At 48.4% G+C, this 24362-nt stretch overlaps 1 protein-coding gene across 3 annotated transcripts in view; it reads left to right on the forward strand.

The window, feature by feature from the left end:
* Positions 1-24362, forward strand: part of slco3a1a (solute carrier organic anion transporter family member 3A1a) — a 235140-nt gene that overhangs the window by 162580 nt on the left and 48198 nt on the right. For all 3 annotated transcript variants that reach the window (XM_085968513.1, XM_085968514.1, XM_085968515.1), the window contains 2 exons: positions 21517-21615; positions 23847-24116. In XM_085968513.1, coding sequence (XP_085824639.1) covers positions 21517-21615; positions 23847-24116 — 369 coding nt within the window. The remainder of the gene's footprint in view (positions 1-21516; positions 21616-23846; positions 24117-24362) is intronic.

Here is a 24362-nt window from a genome sequence, read left to right on the forward strand (position 1 = left end):
ATGAGAGGGGATCTCATTGAAACTTATAAAATTCTAACAGGACTAGACAGACTAGATGCAGGAAGGATGTTCCCGATGGCGGGGTAGTCCAGAACCAGGGGTCACAGTCTAAGGATAAGGGGTAAGCCATTTAGGACTGAGATGAGGAGGAATTTCTTCACCCAGAGAGTGGTGAACCTGTGGAATTCTCTACCATAGAAGGCAGTAGAGGCCAATTCATTAAATATATTCAAGAAGGAGTTGGATATATTTCTTAAGGCTAAAGGGATCAAGGGATATGGGGAGAAGGCAGGGACAGGGTACTGAATTTGGATGATCAGCCATGATCTCATTAAATAGCGGAGCAGGCTCGAGGGGCCGAATGGCCTACTCCTGCTCCTATCTTCTATGTTTCTATCATCAGAACCGGGGGAGGCGGGGGTAAAATTAAATTCAGAAACGGCCAGAGAGAAAAGATGGAGTGACTTCCTCTACCCACTGTGTGTCACAACTTTGTAAATCTTTATGAATGGGTTTGTGATTTTCTTACACATAATGCAGAGTAAACCTTGGCTGTGTGGCTGTATTTCTGGATGACCTTTTAGAGTGGAAGGCCCCTTCTGATTGGCGCGGCTGTGTTGAATTGAAGTCGATTGGGAAATATCCTTAAAGGAGCACCACCTGTGTCTGGCAAACATTAATGTGTCACTGGGCGTGGCTGGCCCGCCAGTGGCCCATTTACTTTGCAGCGTGTTCACCAGACTCTCTAAATGTAAATGAAGTGGTGTTCGCTGCTGCAGCTCTAATACTGCAGTACAGCCTCCCGCCTCAGCAATATAAAAGGATTTCTGCCGGTTGCTGTTTAGTCTGACTACAAATCAGCAGCCATCCCGTCCGCGACCACCCCCTCCTATAAATCAGCAATATACTACTAGGCACTTGGTCTAAGCTTTAAACAAAGCTTTAATCAACTGTTTTACAACATGGAGGTCTCGTTGTGTCCTTCACTAGTTCCTGTTAAGAATGTCCTGCGCAAGCTGGGCCCGTGCCCGAGTATTTATACTCTCCCTGGACAGCGCCACCCGTAGGCCACTCAGTATTATTTCATAAGTCTTTCTTTCATGAATGACTGATTCATGTCAATAGTTTTCACACTGTGCTGAATCAAAGAATGATACAGCACAGAAGGTGTCCATTCGGCCCATCATGCCTGTGCCGGCTCTTTGATAGAGCTATCCAATTAGTCCCACTCCCCCGCTCTTTCCCCGTAGCCCTGCAACTTTTTCTCCTACAAGTATTTATCCAATTCTCGTTTGAAAGTTATTATTGAATCTGCTTCCACCACCCTTTCAGGCAGCGCATTCCAGATCACAACAACTCGCAGTGTAAAAACATTTCTCCTCATCTCCACCCCCTCCCCCTGGTTCTTTTGCCAATTACCTTAAATCTGTGTCCTCTGGTTACCGACCCTTCGACCAGTGGAAAGAGTTTCTCCTTATTTACTCTATCAAAAATCCTTCATGAAGCCCCACTTCAGGATTTCAGTGCCGTTCTGAAGGGGTAGATGCATCCTCAGAACTGCTGCCCTTCACACGAGAGGCTTAACCCTCTCGCCCATTCGAAGAGTTCTCCCAGTGTCTCGGCCAACATTCCTCCCTCAATCAACATCGCCAAAAGCACATCAACTGGTTATTCACCTCTTGACCCGCGCAACATAAATTACATAACTGCAGCCACTTTGATGTAATTCATTGTACGTGAAACGATTTGAGAGTCTGTGAAGAGAAATGATAGTCAGAGGTTAGACAAACTCAAGCCGGTCAGTCTTTCTTTCGCTGCCTGGTACAGACTACTGTCTACTCCAGTTGTTATGTCCCAGGCCTTCCCCAGACATCAGGAAGGCCCACAGCCAGAAAACAAAAAAAGTTTATTTGCAGTTTTTTAAAACAATCGTGAGCTTGCAATTTTATCTGTTGCTGTTTGGGTATCGACATCTCAGAGAAGACTCACAACAATAACTTGTATTTATATAGCGCCTTTAACATAGTAAAACGTCCCAAGGCGCTTCACAGGAATGTTACCGAGCAAAATTTGACACTGAGCCACATAAGGAGATATTAGGGCAGAAGACCAAAAGCTTGGTCAAAGATATTTTAAGGAGCATCTTAAAGGAGGAAACAGAGACAGCGAGGCGGAGAGGTTTACAGAGGGAATTCCAGAGCTTACGGCCGAGGCAGCTGAAGGCACGGCCTCCAATGGTGGAGCAGTTAAACTCGGGGATGCTCAAGAGGCCAGATTTAGAGGAACACAGATATCTCGGAGGGTTGTGGGGCTGGAGGAGATTACAGAGATAGGGAGGGGCGAGGCCATGGAGGGATTTGAAAACAAGGATGAGAATTTTGAAATCGAGGCATTGCTTAACCGGGAGCCAATGTAGATCAGCGAGCACAGGGGAGATGGGTGAGCGGGACTTGGTGCGAGTTAGGACACGGGCAGCAGAGCTTTGCATGACCGAGGGTCAAAGCAACGGCAACCACAACAAATAAAACCACATCCACCCCCAACGCTTCTGCATAACATCAAATGGGCCCCTACAGGCAGGATAAGGATGTTGGGACAGTAGAGAGCATGGGCAGTAATCACACAGTGGAGATATGATCACTGTTTCTTCTTTTGTGTCAGCTGTGGCTCAGTGGGTAGCAGAAGGTTATGGGTTCAAGTCCCACTCCAGAGACTTGAGCACAAAATCTAGGCTGACACACCAGTGCAGTGCTGAGGGAGTGCTGCACTCTCAGAAATGCCGTCTTTCAGATGAGACATTAAACCGAGGCCCCGTCTGCTCTTTCAGGTGGACGTAAAAGATCCCAGGGCACTATTCGAAGAAGAGCAGGGGCGTTGACGTAATAAAGACTCTCTACGCACTTGGTTGTACATAAAGCAAGGCTTTAATCGACTTGTAACAAAACATGGCGGTCTAGTTAGTAGTCACTAGCTTCCTGTTTCCAGGTTGTCTCTGGCCAAGTTGGGCCCACGCCCGAGTATTTATACTCCTCGGACGGCGCCCTCAGCTGGCCATCCAGTAGTACTTCCTGAATTACTTCTTGTAGAAGTTGCGATTTATGACAGGCATTATCCCTGATATCGTGGCAAATATTTATCCCTTGTCCAACGTCACTAAAAAACAGATTATCTGGTCATTATCACATTGCTGCTTGTGGGAGCTTGCTGTGTGTAAATTGACTGCTGCATTTCCTGCATTACAACAGTGACTACACTTCAAAAAGTACTTAATTGGCTGTGAAGCGCTTTGAGACGCCCTGAGGTCGTGGAAGGCGATATATAAATGCAAGTCTTTCTTTCTTTCATGAATGTTTGATGAATGGTCACTGAGCGATGAGATGAACTAAACGTATGGTCAGAGAGCTAGGTTTTGAGGAGGTTTTTGAAGATGGATGAATGGTGTGAAGTTGCTGTATTTTACGTGGTGGATACAAACTAAACTGGTCACAGAAAGTGAAGTCTTGTCATTACAAGCGCAAGTACCATTTTAACCGTTATGGGGGGAGAGTTAACGAGGTAGAGGGGTTTAGCCAGAGAGTTCCAGAGTGGGGCCAAGACAGCTAAAGGCCCGATAGCTAAAGCTTCCAACTTGGCCAAACCAATGTCAATTTAAATACACATTTCTGTTTGTTGGCGTGCTGGAAGGTGTCCTCTCGGGGTGTAGTTAGAGCATTTGCATCACTCACTGTGACATTAATCACGGATTGGGCTGGATATCGGCCTTGCTGACGGTTTCTTCTCGCAGTTTGTGGTTTAATTTGAAATTCATAAATTCTTTGAAAACCCTCCGGGGGCAGGTAGTTTAATAGAGGGCTTTCACCACTGGTGTGAATGCTGGGATAGCCCAGCCTCCATAGCAGGAGACAGCACTTGTAAATTCCAAAGCCATGGGAGAACTGTGAAGAGAGAAACAGAAAAAGTGAAATAGAGAAGAACAGGGAAAAGAAAGATTACATTAATGCCACATCCTGTAGCCCATGTAACAGACAGAGCGTGTACTTTTCATGATACTCACGCTTCTGGTGTGAGGTGACACCTCAGCCACATAAACCTGCGACTGAAAATCTCCCACAGAGGGTTCATCCAGTATTGATAACTCTGTGTGAAGTTTACAGCTACTTTACTGACGCCCCCACTTCAGCACAAGCAGTCTGTAACACACGGAGTAAAGCTCAGTTGAAATAGATCGATCCAATCAGCAGGTGGCAGCAGGACACAGTGAGATGTTGTTAAGTTTGATTCATGGATCACCAGCTCCTGTATCTGCGAGAGATTTCAGTGAGGCTCTGTTGGTTTTGTTCCACCCGCATTATTCAGCCTCTTTTTTCCAGTCGCGCTTTAAAACAGGAATTGTCCCAGGGAAAGGCCAGCTCTGGAAAACACCAACCCAACACATGACGGCTGGTGGAAACATTGGTGCCGCAGCAGCTGGGACCCCAGCATCAGGTGAGACACCAGCCACAGGTGGGACCCCAGCAGGATGTGGGACCCTAGCAGCAGGTGAGACCCCAGCAGGATGTGGGACCCCAGCAGCAGGTGGGACCCCAGCAGCAGGTGAGACCCCAGCAGGATGTGGGACCCCAGCAGCAGCTGAGACCCCAGCAGCAGGTGGGACCCCAGCAGCAGGTGAGACCCCAGCAGGATGTGGGACCCCAGCAGCAGCTGAGACCCCAGCAGCAGGTGGGACCCCAGCAGCAGGTGAGACCCCAGCAGGATGTGGGACCCCAGCAGCAGGTGGGACCCCAGCAGGATGTGGGACCCCAGCAGCAGCTGAGACCCCAGCAGCAGGTGGGACCCCAGCATCAGGTGAGACACCAGCCACAGGTGGGACCCCAGCAGGATGTGGGACCCTAGCAGCAGGTGAGACCCCAGCAGGATGTGGGACCCCAGCAGCAGCTGAGACCCCAGCAGCAGGTGGGACCCCAGCAGGATGTGGGACCCCAGCAGCAGGTGGGACCCCAGCAGCAGGTGAGACCCCAGCAGGATGTGGGACCCCAGCAGGAGCTGAGACCCCAGCAGCAGGTGGGACCCCAGCAGCAGGTGAGACCCCAGCAGGATGTGGGACCCCAGCAGGAGCTGAGACCCCAGCAGCAGGTGAGACCCCAGCAGGATGTGGGACCCCAGCAGGAGCTGAGACCCCAGCAGCAGGTGGGACCCCAGCAGCAGGTGAGACCCCAGCAGGATGTGGGACCCCAGCAGGAGCTGAGACCCCAGCAGCAGGTGGGACCCCAGCAGCAGGTGAGACCCCAGCAGCAGATGAGACCCCAGCCGCAGGTGAGACACCAGCCGCAGGTGGGACCCCAGCAGCAGGTAGACTGGCTCTGCCGCGCTCGCCAGTCCTGCCCGCTTTGTGCCATATTTTCTGTCATTTGAGGGGGGGGGGGCAAGGGTGGTTTAAAGTCGCCCTGGCAGATTTATGCAGTCTCGCCCCTCCTCCTGGGTTCAAATCTTGGCTGTACTGAGGGAGTGCTGCACTGTCGGAGGTGCCGTCTTTCGGCTGAGGCATTAAACCGAGGCCCCGTCTGCCCCCTCAGGTGGACGTAAAAGATTTTCGAAGAAGAGCAGGGAAGTTATCCCCGGTGTCCTGGCCAATATTTCTCCTTCAATCAGCATCACGAAAACAGATGATCTGGTCATTATCACATTGCTGTTTGTGGGAGCTTGCTGAGTGCAAATTGGCTGCCACGTTTCCCACATTACAACAGTGACTATACTTCAAAAGCACTTCATTGGCTGTAAAGCGCTTTGGGACGTCCTGAGGTTGTGAAAGGCGCTATAGAAATACAAGTCTTTCTCTGTATGGGGGGAAATAATGTGCAGGATTTCAGGAGCAGTATTCAGTCTGTCAATTTTATTGTCTTGAGGAAGTTTCAAATCAATGTTTCTGGGGAAATATAAACCGTTACCTCACGTCCTTCCTAACTCTTATTATAAAACTACAGACTGCTATCACTAGGTGGCACCAAAGCTCCAGCCCAGACAATGCACGGTGTAGCCTGTCACCAGTAGAAGGCACCCGGTAAGAGTACAATAACCAGGACACCACTGTTAGTGACCACAGGAGGGCACCATACACCACATCAGAGGGGACAAAGGCAAAGTACAAGCTTCTCTCAGTGTGAATAGGTGCACCATTGCTCAACCTCTTAGTCACTTGCCCAGTCTTAGGGTGTTCTTCAACATGAAAGAGGAAATATTGGACAGGCTGGGGTTGTTTTCTTTGGAACAGAGGAGGCTGAGGGGGGACTTGATTGAGGTGTATAAAATTATGAGGGGTCTAGATAGAGTGGATAGGAAGGACTTATTTCCCTTGGCAGAGAGGTCAATAACCAGGGGACATAGAAACATAGAAACATAGAAGATAGTAGCAGGAGTAGGCCATTCGGCCCCTCGAGCCTGCTCCGCCATTCAATGAGATCATGGCTGATCATCCAAATTCAGTACCCTGTCCCTGCCTTCTCCCCATATCCCTTGATCCCTTTAGACTTAAGAAATATATCCAACTCCTTTTTGAATATATTTAATGAACTGGCCTCCACCGCCCTCTGTGGCAGAGAATTCCACAGGTTCACCACTCTCTGGGTGAAGAAATTCCTCCGCATTTCAGTCCTAAATGGCTTACCCCTTATCCTTAGACTATGACCCCTGGTTCTGGACTCCCCGGCCATCATAAACATCCTTCCTGCATCTAGTCTGTCCAGGCCTGACAGAATTTTATAGGTTTCGATGAGATTCCCTCTCAATCTTCTAAACTCCAGTGAGTATAAGCCCAATCGACACAATCTCTCCTCATACGTCATTCCTGCCATCCCAGGTATCAGCCTGGTGAATCTTCGCTGTACTCCTTCCATGGCAAGAACGTCCTTCCTCAGGTAAGGCGACCAAAACTGCATACAGTACTCAAGGTGCGGTCTCACCAAGGCCCTGTACAACTGTAGCAAGACATCCTTGTTCTTGTACTCAATCCCTCTTGCTACGAAGGCCAACATACCATTTGCCTTCTTAGCCGCCTGCTGCACCTGCATGCTTACCTTCAGCGACTGGTGCACAAGAACACCCAAGTCTCTTTGCACTTCCCCTTCTCCCAATCTATTGCCATTCAAATAATAATCTGCCTTCCTGTTTTTGCCACCAAAGTGGATAACCTCACATTTATCCACATTATAGTGCATTTGCCATGTTTCTGCCCAATCACCCAATCTGTCCAAATCGTACTGGAGTTTCTCGACATCCTCCTCACAGCTTACCCTCCCACCCAACTTTGTGTCATCTGCAAATTTGGAGATATTACATCCAATTCCCTCGTCCAGATCATTAATATATATTGTGAACAGCTGAGGTCCTAGGACCGATCCTTGTGGTACCCCACTAGTCATTGCCTGCCACTCGGAAAACGACCTGTTTATTCCAACTCTCTGCCTTCTGTCCGCCAACCAGTTCTCTATCCAAGTCAATACCTTGCCCCCAATCCCATGTGCCTTAATTTTGCACGCTAATCTCTTATGTGGGACCTTATCGAAAGCCTTCTGAAAGTCCAAATACACCACATCCACTGGTTCTCCCTTATCTATTTTACCAGTTACATCCTCAAAAAATTCCAGTAGATTAGTCAAGGAGACATGGTTGAGGGAGGGTCAGGACTGGCAGCTCAATATTCCGGGGTATAGAATCTTCAGGCGAGACAGAGGGGAGGGGGTGTTGCAATATTAATTAAGGAGTCAATTACTGCTGTAAGGAGGGATGATATATTAGCGGGTTCCTCTAATGAGGCCATATGGGTAGAACTTAAAAACAAAAAGGGGGCAAGCACTTTGCTGGGAGTGTACTATAGGCCCCCAAACAGTCAGGGGGAGATAGAGGAACAGATATGTAGGCAAATCTCAGAGAAGTGCGAAAATAATAGGGTAATAATAGTGGGGGATTTCAACTTCCCCAATATTAATTGGGATAGTCAGAGTGTGAAAGGCTTAGAGGGTGCAGAATTCTTAAAGTGCATCCAGGAGAGCTTTTTGAGCCAGCGTGTAGAAAGTCCTACAAGAGAGGGGGCGGTACTGGACCTAATTCTAGGGAATGTAGCCGGGCAAGTGGTGGAAGTGTCAGTAGGAGAGCATTTTGGCGACAGTGACCATAATTCGGTGAGATTTAAGGTGGTCATGGAAAAAGACAAAGACAGCCTGGAAATAAGGGTTCTAAATTGGGGGAAGGCCGATTTTAATATGATAAGGCAGGATCTGGCCAAAGTGGACTGGGAGCAGCTACTTATAGGAAAATCCACATCAAAGCAGTGGGAGACTTTCAGAAGGGAAATAGAGAGAGTACAACGCCAACATGTTCCCGTAAAGGTCAAGGGTGGTACCAACAAGCAAAGGGAACCTTGGATGACAAGGGATATACAAAAATGCATTAGGAAAAAAAGGGGGGCTTTTGGCAGTTACAAAAGACTAAAGACGGAGGAAGCCCTAGAGGAGTATAAAAAGTGCAGGGGCATACTTAAAAAAGAAATTCGGAGAGCGAGGAGGGGCCATGAAATAACACTGGCGAGCAAAATAAAGGAAAATCCTAAGATGTTTTATAAGTATATTAAAGGCAAGAGGATAACCAGGGAAAGGGTAGGGCCCATTAGGGACCAAAGTGGCAATCTGTGTGTAGAGCCAGATGATGTAGGCGGGGATTTAAATGAATTTTTTGCATCTGTGTTCACTATGGAGGAAGACGATGTAGACATAGAAATCGGGCAAGGGGACTGTGATATACTTGAACATATTAGCATCGAGAGGGAGGAGGTACTAGCGGTTTTAGCAGGCCAAAAAGTGGATAAATCCCCAGGCCCGGACGAGATGTATCCCAGGCTGCTGTGTGAGGCAAAGGAGGAGATTGCAGGGGCTTTGACACAAATTTTCAGAACCTCTCTGGCCACAGGGGATGTACCAGAGGACTGGAGAACAGCTAACATAGTACCATTATTCAAGAAGGGTAGCAGGGATTGTAAGAGCCATGAAAGTTTAAGAAAATACTTTAAAATATTGGTTAAATAGCATAATAGTTAATTTACCTGACTGACTTATTGTATTAAGAAACCCCCTATTTTCTTGCTCCAGTAGTATAGTCCGAGATACCCCCTTCATTCTTGCCACAATGGTACAGTCCTTAAGATCGTCACATAGCCAGCAGCCATTTTACAGTTTAAACTCCACGTGGCTGAAGGAGGCAGAAGTTGTGAGGGCTGGAGCAATACAGTTTTTGACCGTGTTCGTTTATACGTGTTTGCTTTGTAATTCTGTTCGTAAAGTGTTATAGTAAACAGTTTAAAAGACAAAGCTACGTTTGGGAACGTTTTATTTCGACACGCGTCTACTCATTGTTAAAAGCCCCACAGCTCAGTGGCTGCCTGTTTGGAAACTAAGAAGCGCCACTACATTAGTCAAAAACTAGCTCCCTAAGAAGGAAAGGACGGAATTGTCGGCGAACGTATACATGAATGGTCACGGAGCCAGACGACAATATAAGAAAGCAAAGGTACAGTGACTGTTACTTGCTTTGTTCATTCTATTGAGAAGCTAAATAAGAGCTGCGGGTAAAATGGCCGAGGCCTTACGGAGCCAGGAGCTTCCCCCAGCCAGAAGGATTGCTGGCCAAAAGAGGGAAATAAAGCTCACCCCAAAGGCAATGGAAGAGAAGTTACATAGAAGCATAGGTGCAAGGAAGGCTAAATTAGCTCAGATAACTGGAAAAATGAAGATAATTGATTGTCTCATGGAAGACAATGCTAATATTAAGAAAGCTGAAGACATAATGCATTACGATTTCTCCAAGCTGCATGAAGAATTTAATGTACTCAATGAAGATGTATTAGCACTTTTGTCTGAAGAAGAGGGAAAAGCCGATCAGCACAACTGGTTTGATCTTAAATCATCCAGCATTAAGGACTATGTCAAGGCCACAGAACAGTGGATGTTAAGGATTCGTCAAGATGCTGATACAGCAGAGAAAGATAAAGTTGACGATGAAGTCGGACCAGATGATAGCATTTCAGAGACTTCAGCCAGACTGAGCAAAAATCAAAAAGAAGGTAGCTCTGTTTCTGGACGCAGGTCAGTCGCTTCTACCACATGCTCGTCGCGACGCATGAGAGAGGAGGTTGAACGGGCGGCGTTGATGGCGCGCGCAGCATCTTTAGCGGAGAAGCAAGCTCTTGAACGGGAAGAGGCCCAACTGCAGGCCCAAGAGGCCCAACTGCAGACCCAACTGCAGGCCCAACAGGCCCAACAGGCCCAAGTGCAGGCAAAGAAAGAACAGCTGGAGATAAAAACAGCTATTGCGGTCTCAGATGCCAGGTTGAGTGTGTATGAAGATTACGAAGGCTCACGGGATGGCGTGAGCGAATACTGCCAGTCAATGTTGTCACATAGAGTTGGATCCAGGGCACCTTCAAGAGTTACAAGAGAGTCCGAAGGCCATCTCCTGGCATTACAGCGTGGAAGAGTGGCCTCTCCACTAACAGGAGCACGTGATGCTACCCCAGACGTCAGACGGTCTAGACTAGACCCTGCTGATGACCACCAGAGGCCTGAAGACACAGGGAGAAGCCTATACCGAGTGATGCAACGTCAGAACGAAATTACAGAGATGCTTGTAAAACAACAGAATCTGTTTCGACTCCCTCAAAGAGACATACCAGTGTTCCAAGGTGACCCACTCAAGTATAAGCCCTTCATCAGATCCTTCGAACAAGCCATTGACTCCAAAACAGAGAGCAGCAGTGATAAGTTGTACTACCCGGGACAGTACACCAGTGGTAAACCACAAGACCTGGTCAGAAGCTGTGAACACATGAGACCGGACCGGGGATACATAGAAGCCAGGAAGTTGCTGCAGGAGCACTATGGTAACGAGCTGAAGATAGCCACTGCATATATTGAAAAGGCTACCAAGTGGCCACAGATCAGATCGGAGGACGGAGAGGCATTGAACGCATATGTTCTTTTCCTCATAGGATGTCACAACACCATGGAGGATGTTGAATTCATGGAAGAGATGGACAATCCTACGACTATGCGAATCATCATCTCTAAGCTTCCTTACAGGATGAGAGAACAATGGAGAAGAACAGCCTTTGAGATAATGGAGAGACGGAAAAGTAGAGCCAGGTTTGCAGACTTAGTGAATTTCATAGACAAACAGGCTAAAATTGCTAGGGACCCATTGTTTGGAAACATCCAGGATGTCAGCCCGACTACTGATGGAAGAGTGAAAGCCAAGCCTGTTGAATCAAAGACTCTCAGGAAAGGTGGTTCCAGGGGAAGCATCTTTGCAACTATCGTCACTCAGGCTGGGGAAGAAAGGTCTCAGAACTCATCTCCCAAAAAGAGCAGCACAGTGACGCTTGCTAATGCCTTTCAGAAGCCATGTTTATTCTGCCAGAAGAATCATACATTGGATTTCTGCAGTGACATCAAAGCACAGCCACATAAGGACAGAATCGAATTCCTGAAGTACAATGGCCTATGTTTTGGATGTCTCTCTCAGGGGCACCTGAGTAGAAACTGTAAGCAAAGAACGACATGCAGAGAGTGCACTCGGAAACATCCCAGTCTGCTGCATATCCATAAAGAAGAACAAGTCTCTAAGAAGAGTGAAGAAAACAATACCGACGAGAAGGTTGTTTCAAGTGCTCTGGTGTCGCTAGAACCAGAGACTTGTGGATTCACTGGGGCCGGTGACAGTGATTGTATTCTTGCCATCGTACCAGTAAAGATCAAGTCTAAGAGGAGTGAGAAGTTCGTGGCGACCTACGCCTTCATGGATCCAGGTAGTTCAGCAACGTTCTGCACAGAATCACTCATGCGACAGCTGAACGTTAGAGGCAGAAGAACAGAAATCCTATTACGCACCATGGGTCATGAGAAGTCAATGCAAAGTTATATCCTGTCAGACCTAGAAGTGTGTGGACTTGAAGAGAAGGACTTCATAGACCTGCCTAATGTTTTCACACAGAGGGAGATTCCTGTTAGAATAGGGAACTTAGCCCTGCAGAAGGATGTGGATAGATGGCCTTACCTAGAAAAGGTGCGTCTCCCATACATTGAAGCAGAAATTGGCCTATTAATTGGAACCAACGCCTACAAAACTATGGAGCCATGGCAGGTGATAAACAGCAAGGATGACGGACCCTACGCCGTCAGGACAGTCCTTGGATGGGTAGTCAATGGACCGTTAAGGAGAGATGATGGCAACAAGTCGAACAAGGAGGAACGACAAAATGTCACAGTTAATCGCATCTCTATCGCAAGCATTGAAGAGCTGTTGATACAGCAGTTCAACGCAGACTTTTCAGAACGCAGCTGCGAGGAAAAGACAGAGATGTCACAAGAAGACCATCAGTTCATGGATTTGATGACAAGGTCTACACAGTTCATCGATGGCCACTATCACATTGGTTTGCCACTGAGAAGACAGACCGCGAAGATGCCGAACAATCGCTGCATAGCAGAGCAACGCGCCATCAGCCTAAAGAGAAAGCTGAACAAGAACCCTGACTTTCACGAAGACTACAAAGGCTTCATGAGAAACATCATAGCGAAAGGCTATGCTGTAAAAGTGCCTGAGGAACAGTTGAACAGAGACGATGGCAGGGTCTGGTACATTCCTCATCACGGTGTGTATCACCCAAAGAAGAAAAAGATCCGTGTAGTGTTTGACTGCGCTGCCTCATTCAGAGGAACTTCACTGAACGACCAGCTGCTTCAAGGTCCTGATCTTACTAATACCCTCATTGGCGTCTTGACTAGGCTTAGACAAGAGCTCGTTGCCATGATGGCAGACATAGAATCAATGTTCTACCAAGTCAGAATCCCTGATGAAGATGCTGATCTCCTGCGTTTCCTTTGGTGGCCAGATGGCGACGTTAGTCAAGCGATGGTGGAATGTAGAATGGCTGTACACTTGTTCGGAGCCACATCATCTCCCAGCTGTGCAAGCTACGCTCTCAGAAAAACTGCAGAAGATGGCAAAGGCAAAGCACCATCAGAGGCTGTGGAGACAATCTTCAGAAACTTTTATGTCGATGACTGTCTGAAGTCCGTGTCAACAGAAGACGATGCCATCGCACTGTCAAGAGACCTTAGAACTCTGTGTTCGAATGGAGGATTCCATCTGACTAAGTGGATAAGCAACAGCAGAGCAGTTCTAGCTTCTATCCCAGAAAAGGAAAGAGCCACTGAAGTCAAAGATCTGGACCTGAGCCACGATGTCCTTCCTATCGAGAGAGCTCTTGGTGTACAATGGTGCATTGAGTCAGACACGTTCAACTTCAGAATAATGGTGACCGAAAGACCATCCACAAGACGAGGGATTCTCTCCGTGGTCAGTTCCATCTACGACCCTCTTGGATTCCTGGCACCACTCATTCTGCCGGTGAAGCTGATGCTACGAGAGCTGTGTAGAGACAAGAGAGGATGGGATGAAGATATCCCAGAAGGTCAAGCTCAGAGATGGCTCAGATGGTTGACAGATTTGCAACAACTTTCTAGCTTCAACGTCAGTAGATGCATCAAGCCTGTGAGTTTTGGAGTTACAAAGACGGCTCAACTATATCATTTCTCGGATGCCAGTGAGGACGGCTATGGCACGGCTACTTACCTCTTGCTGACAAATCAACAGGGCCAGAAACATTGTGCCTTCCTCATGGGGAAATCCAGGGTGGCTCCGCTGAAGCAGGTCACCATCCCGAGACTGGAGTTGACGGCAGCGGTTGTTGCAGTTAAAGTTGACCAGGTGATGCGGAAAGAGTTACAGCTCTCACTAGAAGAATCCGCCTTCTGGACGGATAGCACGACGGTGCTGAAGTATATAGAGAATGAGAAGATACGCTTCAAGACCTTCGTAGCAAACAGAATCTCATCCATTAGAGAAGCTACACAACCATCTCAATGGAGGTATGTAAACACCTCATTAAACCCAGCAGATCAAGCCTCACGGGGATTGAAGGCTGAAAACTTCATGAGGAGTGAAACTTGGATACAAGGCCCAAGTTATCTGCTGGAAACAGAGAGATCATGGCCAGAAAGACCAGATATGCCAAGTCAGATTGCTGAAGACGACGTCGAAGTCAAGAGATCAGTCACAGTAAATCTCATAACTACGAAAGAGAACTTTGACACAGTGAACAAGCTTGTTAACCATTTCTCAGGATGGCACCAGTTGAGGAAAGCAGTTGCATGGTTTCTAAGGTTGAAAGAGTTGCTGCTACACCTGAGCGGTAAGAGAAAAGAGTACCAAGCCACTATCAGTCAGTCTGAAAGTAACCCTGATAAGCAGAGAATGCTTCTACAGCAGTATATGCATCAGCACGAGACCACATTGGGTAAGAATTCATTGACCGTGGAGGATTTGGCCAAGGCTGAGAGGGAGATAGTTTGCTTCAGTCAAAGACAAAGATACCCAGAAGAAATCGAAGCTTTACAGCGAAATACTCCAATCAAGAAAGGTAGTCATATCTACAAGCTGGACCCTACACTGCAAGATGGAGTACTGAGGGTGGGAGGGAGACTAAACAAATCTGCTATGCCAGAGGAGGCCAAGCATCCTGCTATCCTTTCTAAGGACCTCCGGGTTGCTACTCTCATTCTTCAGCATATACACCAGAGTATTGGACACAGTGGGAGGAATCACGTGCTTGCGAAGCTAAGACAAAGATACTGGATTCCAGGAGCTAATTCTGTAATAAGAAAAATACTCTCTGAATGCATTGTTTGCAGACGGTTACACGCTAGAGCTGGGGAGCAGAAAATGGCAGACCTGCCTGAAGACCGTTTGTTACCAGACAAGCCCCCATTTACAAACGTAGGGGTGGACTATTTCGGGCCTTTCGAGGTAAAGCGAGGACGGAGCCTCGTCAAGAGATATGGTGTGCTTTTCACTTGTTTGACCATCAGAGCAGTTCACATTGAGGTGGCACACACGCTTGACACTGATTCCTGTATTAACGCCTTGCGGCGCTTTGTCTGTAGAAGAGGACAGGTGTCCATTATGCGTTCTGATAATGGCACTAATTTCGTCGGAGCGGAGAGAGAACTACGGGAAGCTATTGAAGGTTGGAATCAGCTTAAAATACAGGAAGCCATGATGCAAACAGGAATTAAGTGGATCTTCAATCCTCTGGCTGCATCCCACCATGGAGGTGTCTGGGAAAGACAGATACGCACCGTAAGAAAACTACTCAGTTCTGTACTGAAGCAGCAAGCGCTTGACGACAAGGGACTCCAAACCGTTCTGTGTGAGGTCGAAGCCATCATTAATGACCGACCGATAACTAAGACATCAGATGATCCCAATGACCTCGAAGCCCTGACTCCGAACCACCTGTTGTTGTTGAAAACACAGCCAGCCATGCCCCCGGGAGTCTTCAAAAAGGAAGATCTGTATGCCTGTCGGAAGTGGAGGCAAGTTCAGTATATGTCGGACCTTTTCTGGACCAGATGGACAAGAGAATACTTACCTCTGCTACAGGAGCGTCAAAAATGGTCCAAAATAAAGAGGAACTTCATTGTCGGAGACATTGTCTTAATCGTGGATGATTCAGCCCCTAGAAATTCTTGGTTGATGGGAAAAATAATTAAGACCATGCCAGACTCCAGAGGCGTCGTTCGTCGCGTTTGTTTGCAAACCAAGACCAGTACCCTGGAAAGACCGATCACAAAGCTCTGCCTGCTACAAGAAGCAGCGTGAAAAGTTCCTGAACGAAAAAAGTGGACACTTATATTGTAAATATGTTGAACTCATTAGTTTATGACTCTTAATGTTTGAGTAATTGATATGCTTCATGTGCCTAGTCAATTAGGGGCCGGAATGTAAGAGCCATGAAAGTTTAAGAAAATACTTTAAAATATTGGTTAAATAGCATAATACAGTTAATTTACCTGACTGACTTATTGTATTAAGAAACCCCCTATTTTCTTGCTCCAGTAGTATAATCCGAGATACCCCCTTCATTCTTGCCACAATGGTACAGTCCTTAAGATCGTCACATAGCCAGCAGCCATTTTACAGTTTAAACTCCACGTGGCTGAAGGAGGCAGAAGTTGTGAGGGCTGGAGCAATACAGTTTTTGACCGTGTTCGTTTATACGTGTTTGCTTTGTAATTCTGTTCGTAAAGTGTTATAGTAAACAGTTTAAAAGACAAAGCTACGTTTGGGAACGTTTTATTTCGACACGCATCTACTCGTTGTTAAAAGCCCCACAGCTCAGTGGCTGCCTGTTTGGAAACTAAGAAGCGCCACTACAGGGATAAACCAGGGAATTACAGGCCAGTGAGCCTAACATCTGTGGTAGGGAAATTATTGGAAAAAATTCTGAGGGACAAAATTAGTCTCCACTTGGAGAGGCAAGGATTAATCGGGGATAGTCAGCATGGCTTTGTCAAGGGTAAATCATGTCTGACCAATCTGATTGAATTTTTCGAGGGGGTGACAAGGTGTGTGGATGAGGGAAATGCTGTGGATGTGGTATACATGGACTTCAGTAAGGCTTTTGACAAAGTCCCGCATAGGAGACTGGTCAAGAAGGTAAGAGCCCATGGGATCCAGGGTGCCTTGGCATGTTGGATCCTAAACTGGCTGAGTGGCAGGAGGCAGAGGGTGATGGTCGAAGGTTGCTTTTGTGACTGGAAGCCTGTGTCCAGTGGGGTACCTCAGGGATCGGTGCTGGGTCCCTTGCTGTTTGTGATCTACATAAATGATTTGGATGAGAATGTAAAAGGTATGATCAGTAAGTTCGCAGATGACACGAAAATTGGTGGGGTGGTAAATTGCGAGGAGGAAAGCCTCAGGCTACAGGACGATATAAACGGGTTGGTCAGATGGGCGGAAAAGTGGCAAATGGAATTTAACCCTGAAAAGTGCGAGGTGATGCATTTTGGACGGACAAATAAGGCAAGGGAATACACAATGAGTGGTAGGGCCCTAGGAAGCACAGAGGGTCAGAGGGACCTTGGTGTACATGTACATAGATCCCTGAAGGCAGCGGATCAGGTAGATAAGGTGGTTAAAAAGGCATTTGGGATACTTGCCTTCATTAGCCGAGGCATAGAATATAAGAGCAGGGAGGTTATGATGGAGCTGTACAAAACGCTGGTGAGGCTACAGCTGGAGTACTGTGTGCAGTTCTGGTCGCCTCACTATAGGAAGGATGTGATTGCTTTGGAGAGGGTGCAGAGAAGATTCACCAGGATGTTACCTGGGATGGAGCGCCTCAGCTATGAAGAAATACTAAACAGGCTGGGGTTGTTTTCCTTGGAGCAAAGAAGGCTGAGGGGGGACCTGATTGAGGTGTACAAAATGATGAGGGGCATAGATAGGGTAGATAAAGAGGAACTTTTCCCCTTAGTAGGGGGGTCAATAACAAGGGGGCATAGATTCAAGTTAAGGGGCAGGAGGTTTAGAGGGGATTTGAGGAGGAACTTTTTCACCCAGAGGGTGGTTGGAGTCTGGAACTCACTGCCTGAAAGGGTGGTAGAGGCAGGAACCCTCACAACATTCAAGAAGCATTTGGATGAGCACTTGAAATGCCATTGCATACAAGGCTATGGACCAAATGCTGGAAAATGGGATTAGATTGGACAGGGCTTGATGGACGGCGCAGACACGATGGGCCGAAGGGCCTCTTTCTGTGCTGTATAACTCTATGACTCTATGATTTACCTTTTGTAAATCCATGTTGACTTTGTCCGATCCTGTCACTGCTTACCAAGTGCTCTGCTATTACATCTTTTATAATAGATTCTAGCATTTTCCCCACTACCAATGTCGGGCTTACCGGTCTATAATTCCCCGCTTTTTCTCTACCACCTTTTTTGAATAGTGGGGTAACATTAGCTACCCTCCAATCCATGGGTACTGTTCCAGAGTCTATCGAGTTCTGGAAGATGACCAGCAATGCATCTACTATTTCTAGGTTTAAAGTAATTGGTAGAAGAATTTGAGGGGAGTTGAGGAGAATTTTTATCACCCAGAGGGTGGTGGGGGTCTGGAACTCACTGCCTGAAAGGGTGGTAGAGGCAGAAACCCTCATTGCATTTAAAAAGTACTTGGATATGCACTTGAAGTGCCGTAACCTACAGGGCTACGGACCAAGAAGAATTAGAAGAATGAGAGGCGATCTTATTGAAACATATAAGATTCTGAGGGGGCTCGACAGGGTAGATGCCGAGAGGTTGTTTCCCCTGGCTGGAGAGTCTAGAACTAGGGGCCATAGTCTCAGGATAAGGGTGGAAGAGGCAGAAACCCTCATCGCATTTAAAAAGTACTTGGATACGCACTTGAACTGTCGTAACCTGCAGGGCTACGGACCAAGAGCTGGAAAGTGGGATTAGGCTGGGTGGCTCTTTTTCCGCCGGCGCAGACACGATGGGCTGAATGGCCTCCTTCTGTGCCGTAAACGTCTATGATGAAGATCATGGGATTGTCCTGTGGTGAACCTTTGGCAAAGGGAGGGAGTGTTCTTTACAGAGGCTGTGCACCCCTGGAAGAGAGAAAGAACGCCACATAACTAAACCGTTCCAAATACATACACAGCAAGTGTTACCTATGTACCATTAACCAGCCAAGGAGCTGCTGAAAGGGGGAATGAGGAACCCTCCAACCCCAGTGACCGATTGATTTGAAGTGTCTGGTCTTGAAAGAGCTGTCCAGAGATGTCTAAAATGTAAAGTGTAACTTTAAACAGTGTGCTTTTTCCCCCTTTATCTCTGTGTCCCATTGCATGGAGCTCACTGAGGTTTTCAGTGAATTATTATCAGCAGCAAAGGTAACAACAAAGGTTAAGCCATGGTCCAACTCTGGCTCGACCCTATCCTGCCTGTCCACTGCTGCTCTCCAGCCCCATCGCACTCTGACCTCAACCTGCCCCTTGCTCTGTGTCTGACCCATCGCACTCTGACCTCAACCTGCCCCTGCTCTGCGCCTGACCCATCGCACTCTGACCTCAACCTGCCCCTTGCTCTGTGCCTGACCCATCGCACTCTGACCTCAACCTGCCCCTTGCTCTGTGCCTGACCCATCGCACTCTGACCTCAACCTGCCCCTGCTCTGTGCCTGACCCATCGCACTCTGACCTCAACCTGCCCCTGCTCTGCGCCTGACCCATCGCACTCTGACCTCAACCTGCCCCTTGCTCTGTGCCTGACCCATCGCACTCTGACCTCAACCTGCCCCTGCTCTGCGCCTGACCCATCGCACTCTGACCTCAACCTGCCCCTTGCTCTGTGCCTGACCCATCGCACTCTGACCTCAACCTGCCCCTGCTCTGTGCCTGACCTTCCCGATCCTGCCCCTTCGCACTCCGACCTCACCCTGCGCCTGACCTTGTCTTTTCTGCTTCTGTCTAGTTTGAGGAATGAAAGACTTGCATTTCTATAGCGCCTTTCACGACCACTGGACGTCCCAACACGCATTGCAGCTAATAAAGTACTTTTTGAAGTGTAGTCACTGTTGTAATGTGGGAAACGCAGCAGCCAATTTGCACACAACAAACTCCCACAAACAGCAATGTGATAATGACCAGATAATCTGTTTTAGTTACGTTGGTTGAGAGATAAATATTGGCCAGGACTGTGGGGATAACTCTTCAAAATAGCACCATGGGATCTTTTACGTTCGCCTGAGAGAGCAGATGGGGCCTCAGTTTAACGTCTCATCAGAAAGACGGCACCTCCGACAGTGCGGCACTCCCTCAGTACAACACTAGGAGTGCCAGCCTAGCTTTATGTGCTGAAGTCTCTGGAGTGGGACAATGAACCCACAACCTTCTGACTCAGAGGCGAGAGTGCTGCCCACTGAGCCACAGCTGACACAAGTTTTAGGCTTGGCAAAGGATGACAGCCCTGGTCATTCTGTATCGTAGATCCAAGAGTTTAGGGGAAAAATTCAGTTGCTTTGCGCCTCCCGTTAGCACCCTAAGAGGGCGCTAATGGGGCGCAAAGCAACTAGCGCCCGGGCGCGGCAAAGTTTGCGTCGCTCGCGAAATTGACCAGACATTTTGCGGCGGCACTAAACTACCGCAGTGATCACCTGTGCCCGCAGATCGTGACGTCAGTAACGCCCCGGTAGCGCCCTGGACCTGATATTGAGTGGCGCCCCCTGCCTTACCGCCTGCCACTAGCAACGACAGGTTGAGGGGAGCGTTTTGCAGTCGGGAAGGGACTGGGGGAGCGCTATTTAAGGGCGACCGCTTCCAGACTTTTTTGGTCGGTGACATTTTTGTACCACGCATTCTGCATCGATTTAGAAGAGACTATGGGGGTTGCACTCTGAGCTCTTTCCCTGGGCCTCTCCATTGTTCTTTCCAACAGAATTGATGTACAGGTCTCTCCAGGTCGAGATTCAAGGCTGCAATGAGCAGGGTGTGGATGGAGAGCAAGATCGACCCTCCCCTTTAAGAACTGGCCGGTGCCAGTGTGTCTGTGTTCCATTGCTGACTGACATCACATGAGCTTCGCCAGCGCTCTGAGGTAGCGCCTCGCTCCTCGGCGTTAGCGCTTTAAGAGAGGTGTGAAGCGCCTGATTTAGCGCTCCAATCACCTCCAGGGGCGATAGAAGCCAAGTTTGCAGTCGGAGGCGATAATTAGCGCCAGGCGCTAAACTTTGCGCCCGGCTGATAATCGTGCCCCAAACGGGGCGATACCGAATTTCTCCCCGTTTGTCTCTTACTGTTCTCAGGCGTAAAGAGGGATGGTGCCCCATGCAGTATAACTGGGCCGGATTCCCTGTTTGTTTGCAGTTTCTTGTTGCTTTTCCCCATTTTCAGGGTTCATTTTTGGGCCTTTTTGTTTATTAGCTCAGCGCCATCCAGGACAAAGCAGTCCGCTTGATTAGCACCCCTTAGACATTCACTCCCTCCACCACCGGCGCACCATGGCTGCAGTGTGTACCATCTACAAGATGCACTGCAGCAACTCGCCAAGGCTTCTTCGGCAGCACCTCCCAAACCCACGACCTCTACCATCTAGAAGGACAAGGGCAGTAGACGCATGGGAACACCACCACCTCCAAGTTTCCCTCCAAGTCACACACTATCCTGACTTGGAAATATATCGGCTGTTCCTTCATCGTCGCTGGGTCAAAATCCTGGAACTCCCTCCCTAACAGCACTGTGGGAGCACCTTCACCACACGGACTGCAGCGGTTCAAAAAGGCGGCTCGCCACCACCTTCTCGAGGGCAATTAGGGATGGGCAATAAATGCCAGCGATGCCCACATCCCAGGAACAAATAAAAAAAAGGAATCCATCAAAAATCACCGGGTTAATGGCTGCATTAAAATGGCAGGCCAAGTGGTATCACATGACCATGTTATGTGTCCGCCATTGCTGCGATATTAATTTCTGAGCTAAACTCCAAGATTCATCCATAGGACGGAATGCAGAGAAAGAGCAAAATTAAACTAACTCCCACTTCTTCACTTTGTGTTTTGTCTTTATTTTAGGAATTCTCTTCACCACCCTGGTTTTCGGCCCTGCCTGTGGCTTCATCCTGGGCTCCCTCTGCACCAAAGTCTACGTGGATGCGATTTTCATTGACACCAGTACGTGAGGCTTTCCAGCCTATTTTCGTTCCTTTCATTTGTTTTGTTTTTCCCCTCTCCAATTTCCTCCCATCCTCTCCTGGCTCCTGCTGGTGTCTGATCCCACAGGCTCCGGCACCGCTCGGGCTCACGGGTAAAGAATTGTCTACTGGAATGAGAGTTGCAGGCTATTCAACTATTACAGGCAGGTCTCTGCATGTCCTCAGCTGGCCCGCGCGCACACACACACGTAATCACTCACACGCATGTAATCACTCACACATGCATGTAATCACTCACACACGTAATCACTCACGCATGTAATCACTCACACACATTAATCACGCACACACACGTAATCACTCACATGCATGTAATCACTCACACACACGTAATCGCTCACACACACGTAATCACACGCACATGTAATCACGCATGTACATAAACGCGTGCACACACTCACGTACAAACGCACGCACCCATACACACGCACGCACACCAATGTTCCTTCTAATTTTGTTTGGCCCGCGTGGCCCCTTTAAGAGATTGCGCGGCCCATTCACAATACCGCGTGACATGAATCAGTCATTCATGAAAGAAAGACTTATGAAATAATACTGAGCGGCCTACAGGTGGCGCTGTCCAGGGAGAGTATAAATACTCGGGCACGGGCCCAGCTTGCGTAGGACATTCTTAACAGGAACTAGTGAAGGACACAACTAGACCTCCATGTTGCAAAACAGTTGATTAAAGCTTTGTTTAACGCTTAGACCAAGTGCCTAATAGTTTTCTTACGTCACCGCGCATGCGCGGTTTTTCCCTTTAAAAGCCGGCTGTGCGCCCCCCCCCTCAACCCCCAGATAGCTGCGCGGCTTAAAAGGAACATTGACACACACACACTCGCGCACAAATGCACGTACATACACACATTTTCCAGCAGGGATCACTGAGTAGCGATCTGGAGCGGGAATCCCTACTGATTTCCCCCCCCACCCCGCCCACAGTCAGGGGGTTCTGGACAACAATCTGTAGCCCCCATACTGCTGCCCCAGGTGAGATCAGTTAACGTCACAGGCTGAGAATCAAACTTGGTACCTGTGGAATTTTCTACCACAGAAGGCTGTGGAGGCCAAGTCATTGAATATATTTAAGAAGGAGATAGAGAGATTTCTAGACACAAAAGGCATCAAGGGGTATGGGGAGAGAGCAGGAATATGGTATTGAGATAGAGGATCAGCCATGATCATATAGAATGGCGGAGCAGGCTCAAAGGGCCGAATGGCCGACTCCTGCTCCTATGTTTCTATGTTTCTTGCTGTCTTGCCTAGCTCGATATCACACCAGTTGGTGCATTTGAGCATTGAATCCCTCAGGTCTGAGGACCCCGTGGTGCCTTATTAACCCTTTGACCAGGGAGTGAGTTGGCGTGACCTCATTACCAGCACTCAAACTTGAAACGACGGAAAAGGAGATGCTGCAGGTATATTTGTGAAAGGTTTTGCTCAGGGTGGTTGTGGTACTAGACTAACAGCCCAGAGGTAATAAATTCAAATCCTAGTGCAGCAAATTATAAAATGGGAATTTAATAAATCACGCAGCTGGTAAGATGGGGGAAAAAATGACTAACAAAGCTACTGAATTGTTGTTAAAAACAATAACTTGCAATGACATAGCATAGTAAAACGCCCCAAGGCGCTTCACAGGAACGTTATCAAACAAAATAATTGAAGCCGAGCCAAAGAAGGAAACATTAAGATATGTGACCAAAAGCTTGGTCAAAGATGTAGGTTTTAAGGAGCATCTTAAAAGAGGAGAGGTAGCGAGGCGGAGAAAGGGAATTCCAGAGCTTAGGGCCGAGGCAGCTGAAGGCACGGCCGCCAATGGTGGGGCGAAGGAAATGGGGGTGGGGGGTTGCACAAGAGGCCAGAATTGGAGGAGCGCAGAGATCTCGGAGGGTTGGAGGAGATGACAGAGATAGAGAAGGCCATGGAGGGGTTTGAACAGGAGGGTGGGAATTTTAAGTTTGAGGCGTTGGTGGGCCGGGAACCAATATTGGTCAACCAGCGAGTTCACTTCAGTGAGCGGGACATGCCCCCCACCCCCCCTACCCGATCTGACCTACATCTGGTTGACTCAATCAGGGTAAGTAGGGATTGATAAGAAATGTGGCCCCCCCATCCCGAGTGGAATTTTTTTCTTTAAACTTTGTATGGATTTGGTTGTTGTTTTGAGTGTTTTAACTTTTCCTGCAGGCAAACTGGATATATCACCCGAGGACCCTCGCTGGATTGGGGCCTGGTGGGGGGGCTTCCTGCTCTGCGGTGCTTTACTCTTCTTCTCGGCCCTCTTCATGTTCGGCTTCCCGCAGTCGCTGGCCATCAAGAACGAGAGGATGACGGAGAGCGAGCAGGCCATGCTTCCGCAGAACGCGCCGCAGGAGTTCGAGAGGCTGAAGCCCAGCAACGGAGTGGCGGAACACCTGCAGCCCGCCAACACCTCTTCCTGCTTCCAACAGCTGCGAGGTCAGTTACACCGCACCCCCGGTCGGTGAATGTGCCCCCACCCAGTGCGGCAACAAATCGGCCGTGGTGGCAGTAAGGGTGCCCCCCCACCCCCGAGTTAGAAAGGGCAAAAAGAAAACACCACCCGAGATTCCAAGTGCATGGGGAGAGGCCAGCGTCAGCTGTGATGCCCCCCACAGTTGAATGGCCCTCTGACACTCACCGAGTCAGCTCCCACTGGCCTGGGCACCATAGCGGAGGATGCTG

The sequence above is a fragment of the Somniosus microcephalus genome, chromosome 27 (genome assembly GCF_052327205.1).
Source record: "Somniosus microcephalus isolate GS21.2 chromosome 27, FLI_Smic_1.0, whole genome shotgun sequence".
In the NCBI taxonomy this organism is placed as follows: Eukaryota; Metazoa; Chordata; class Chondrichthyes; order Squaliformes; family Somniosidae; genus Somniosus; species Somniosus microcephalus.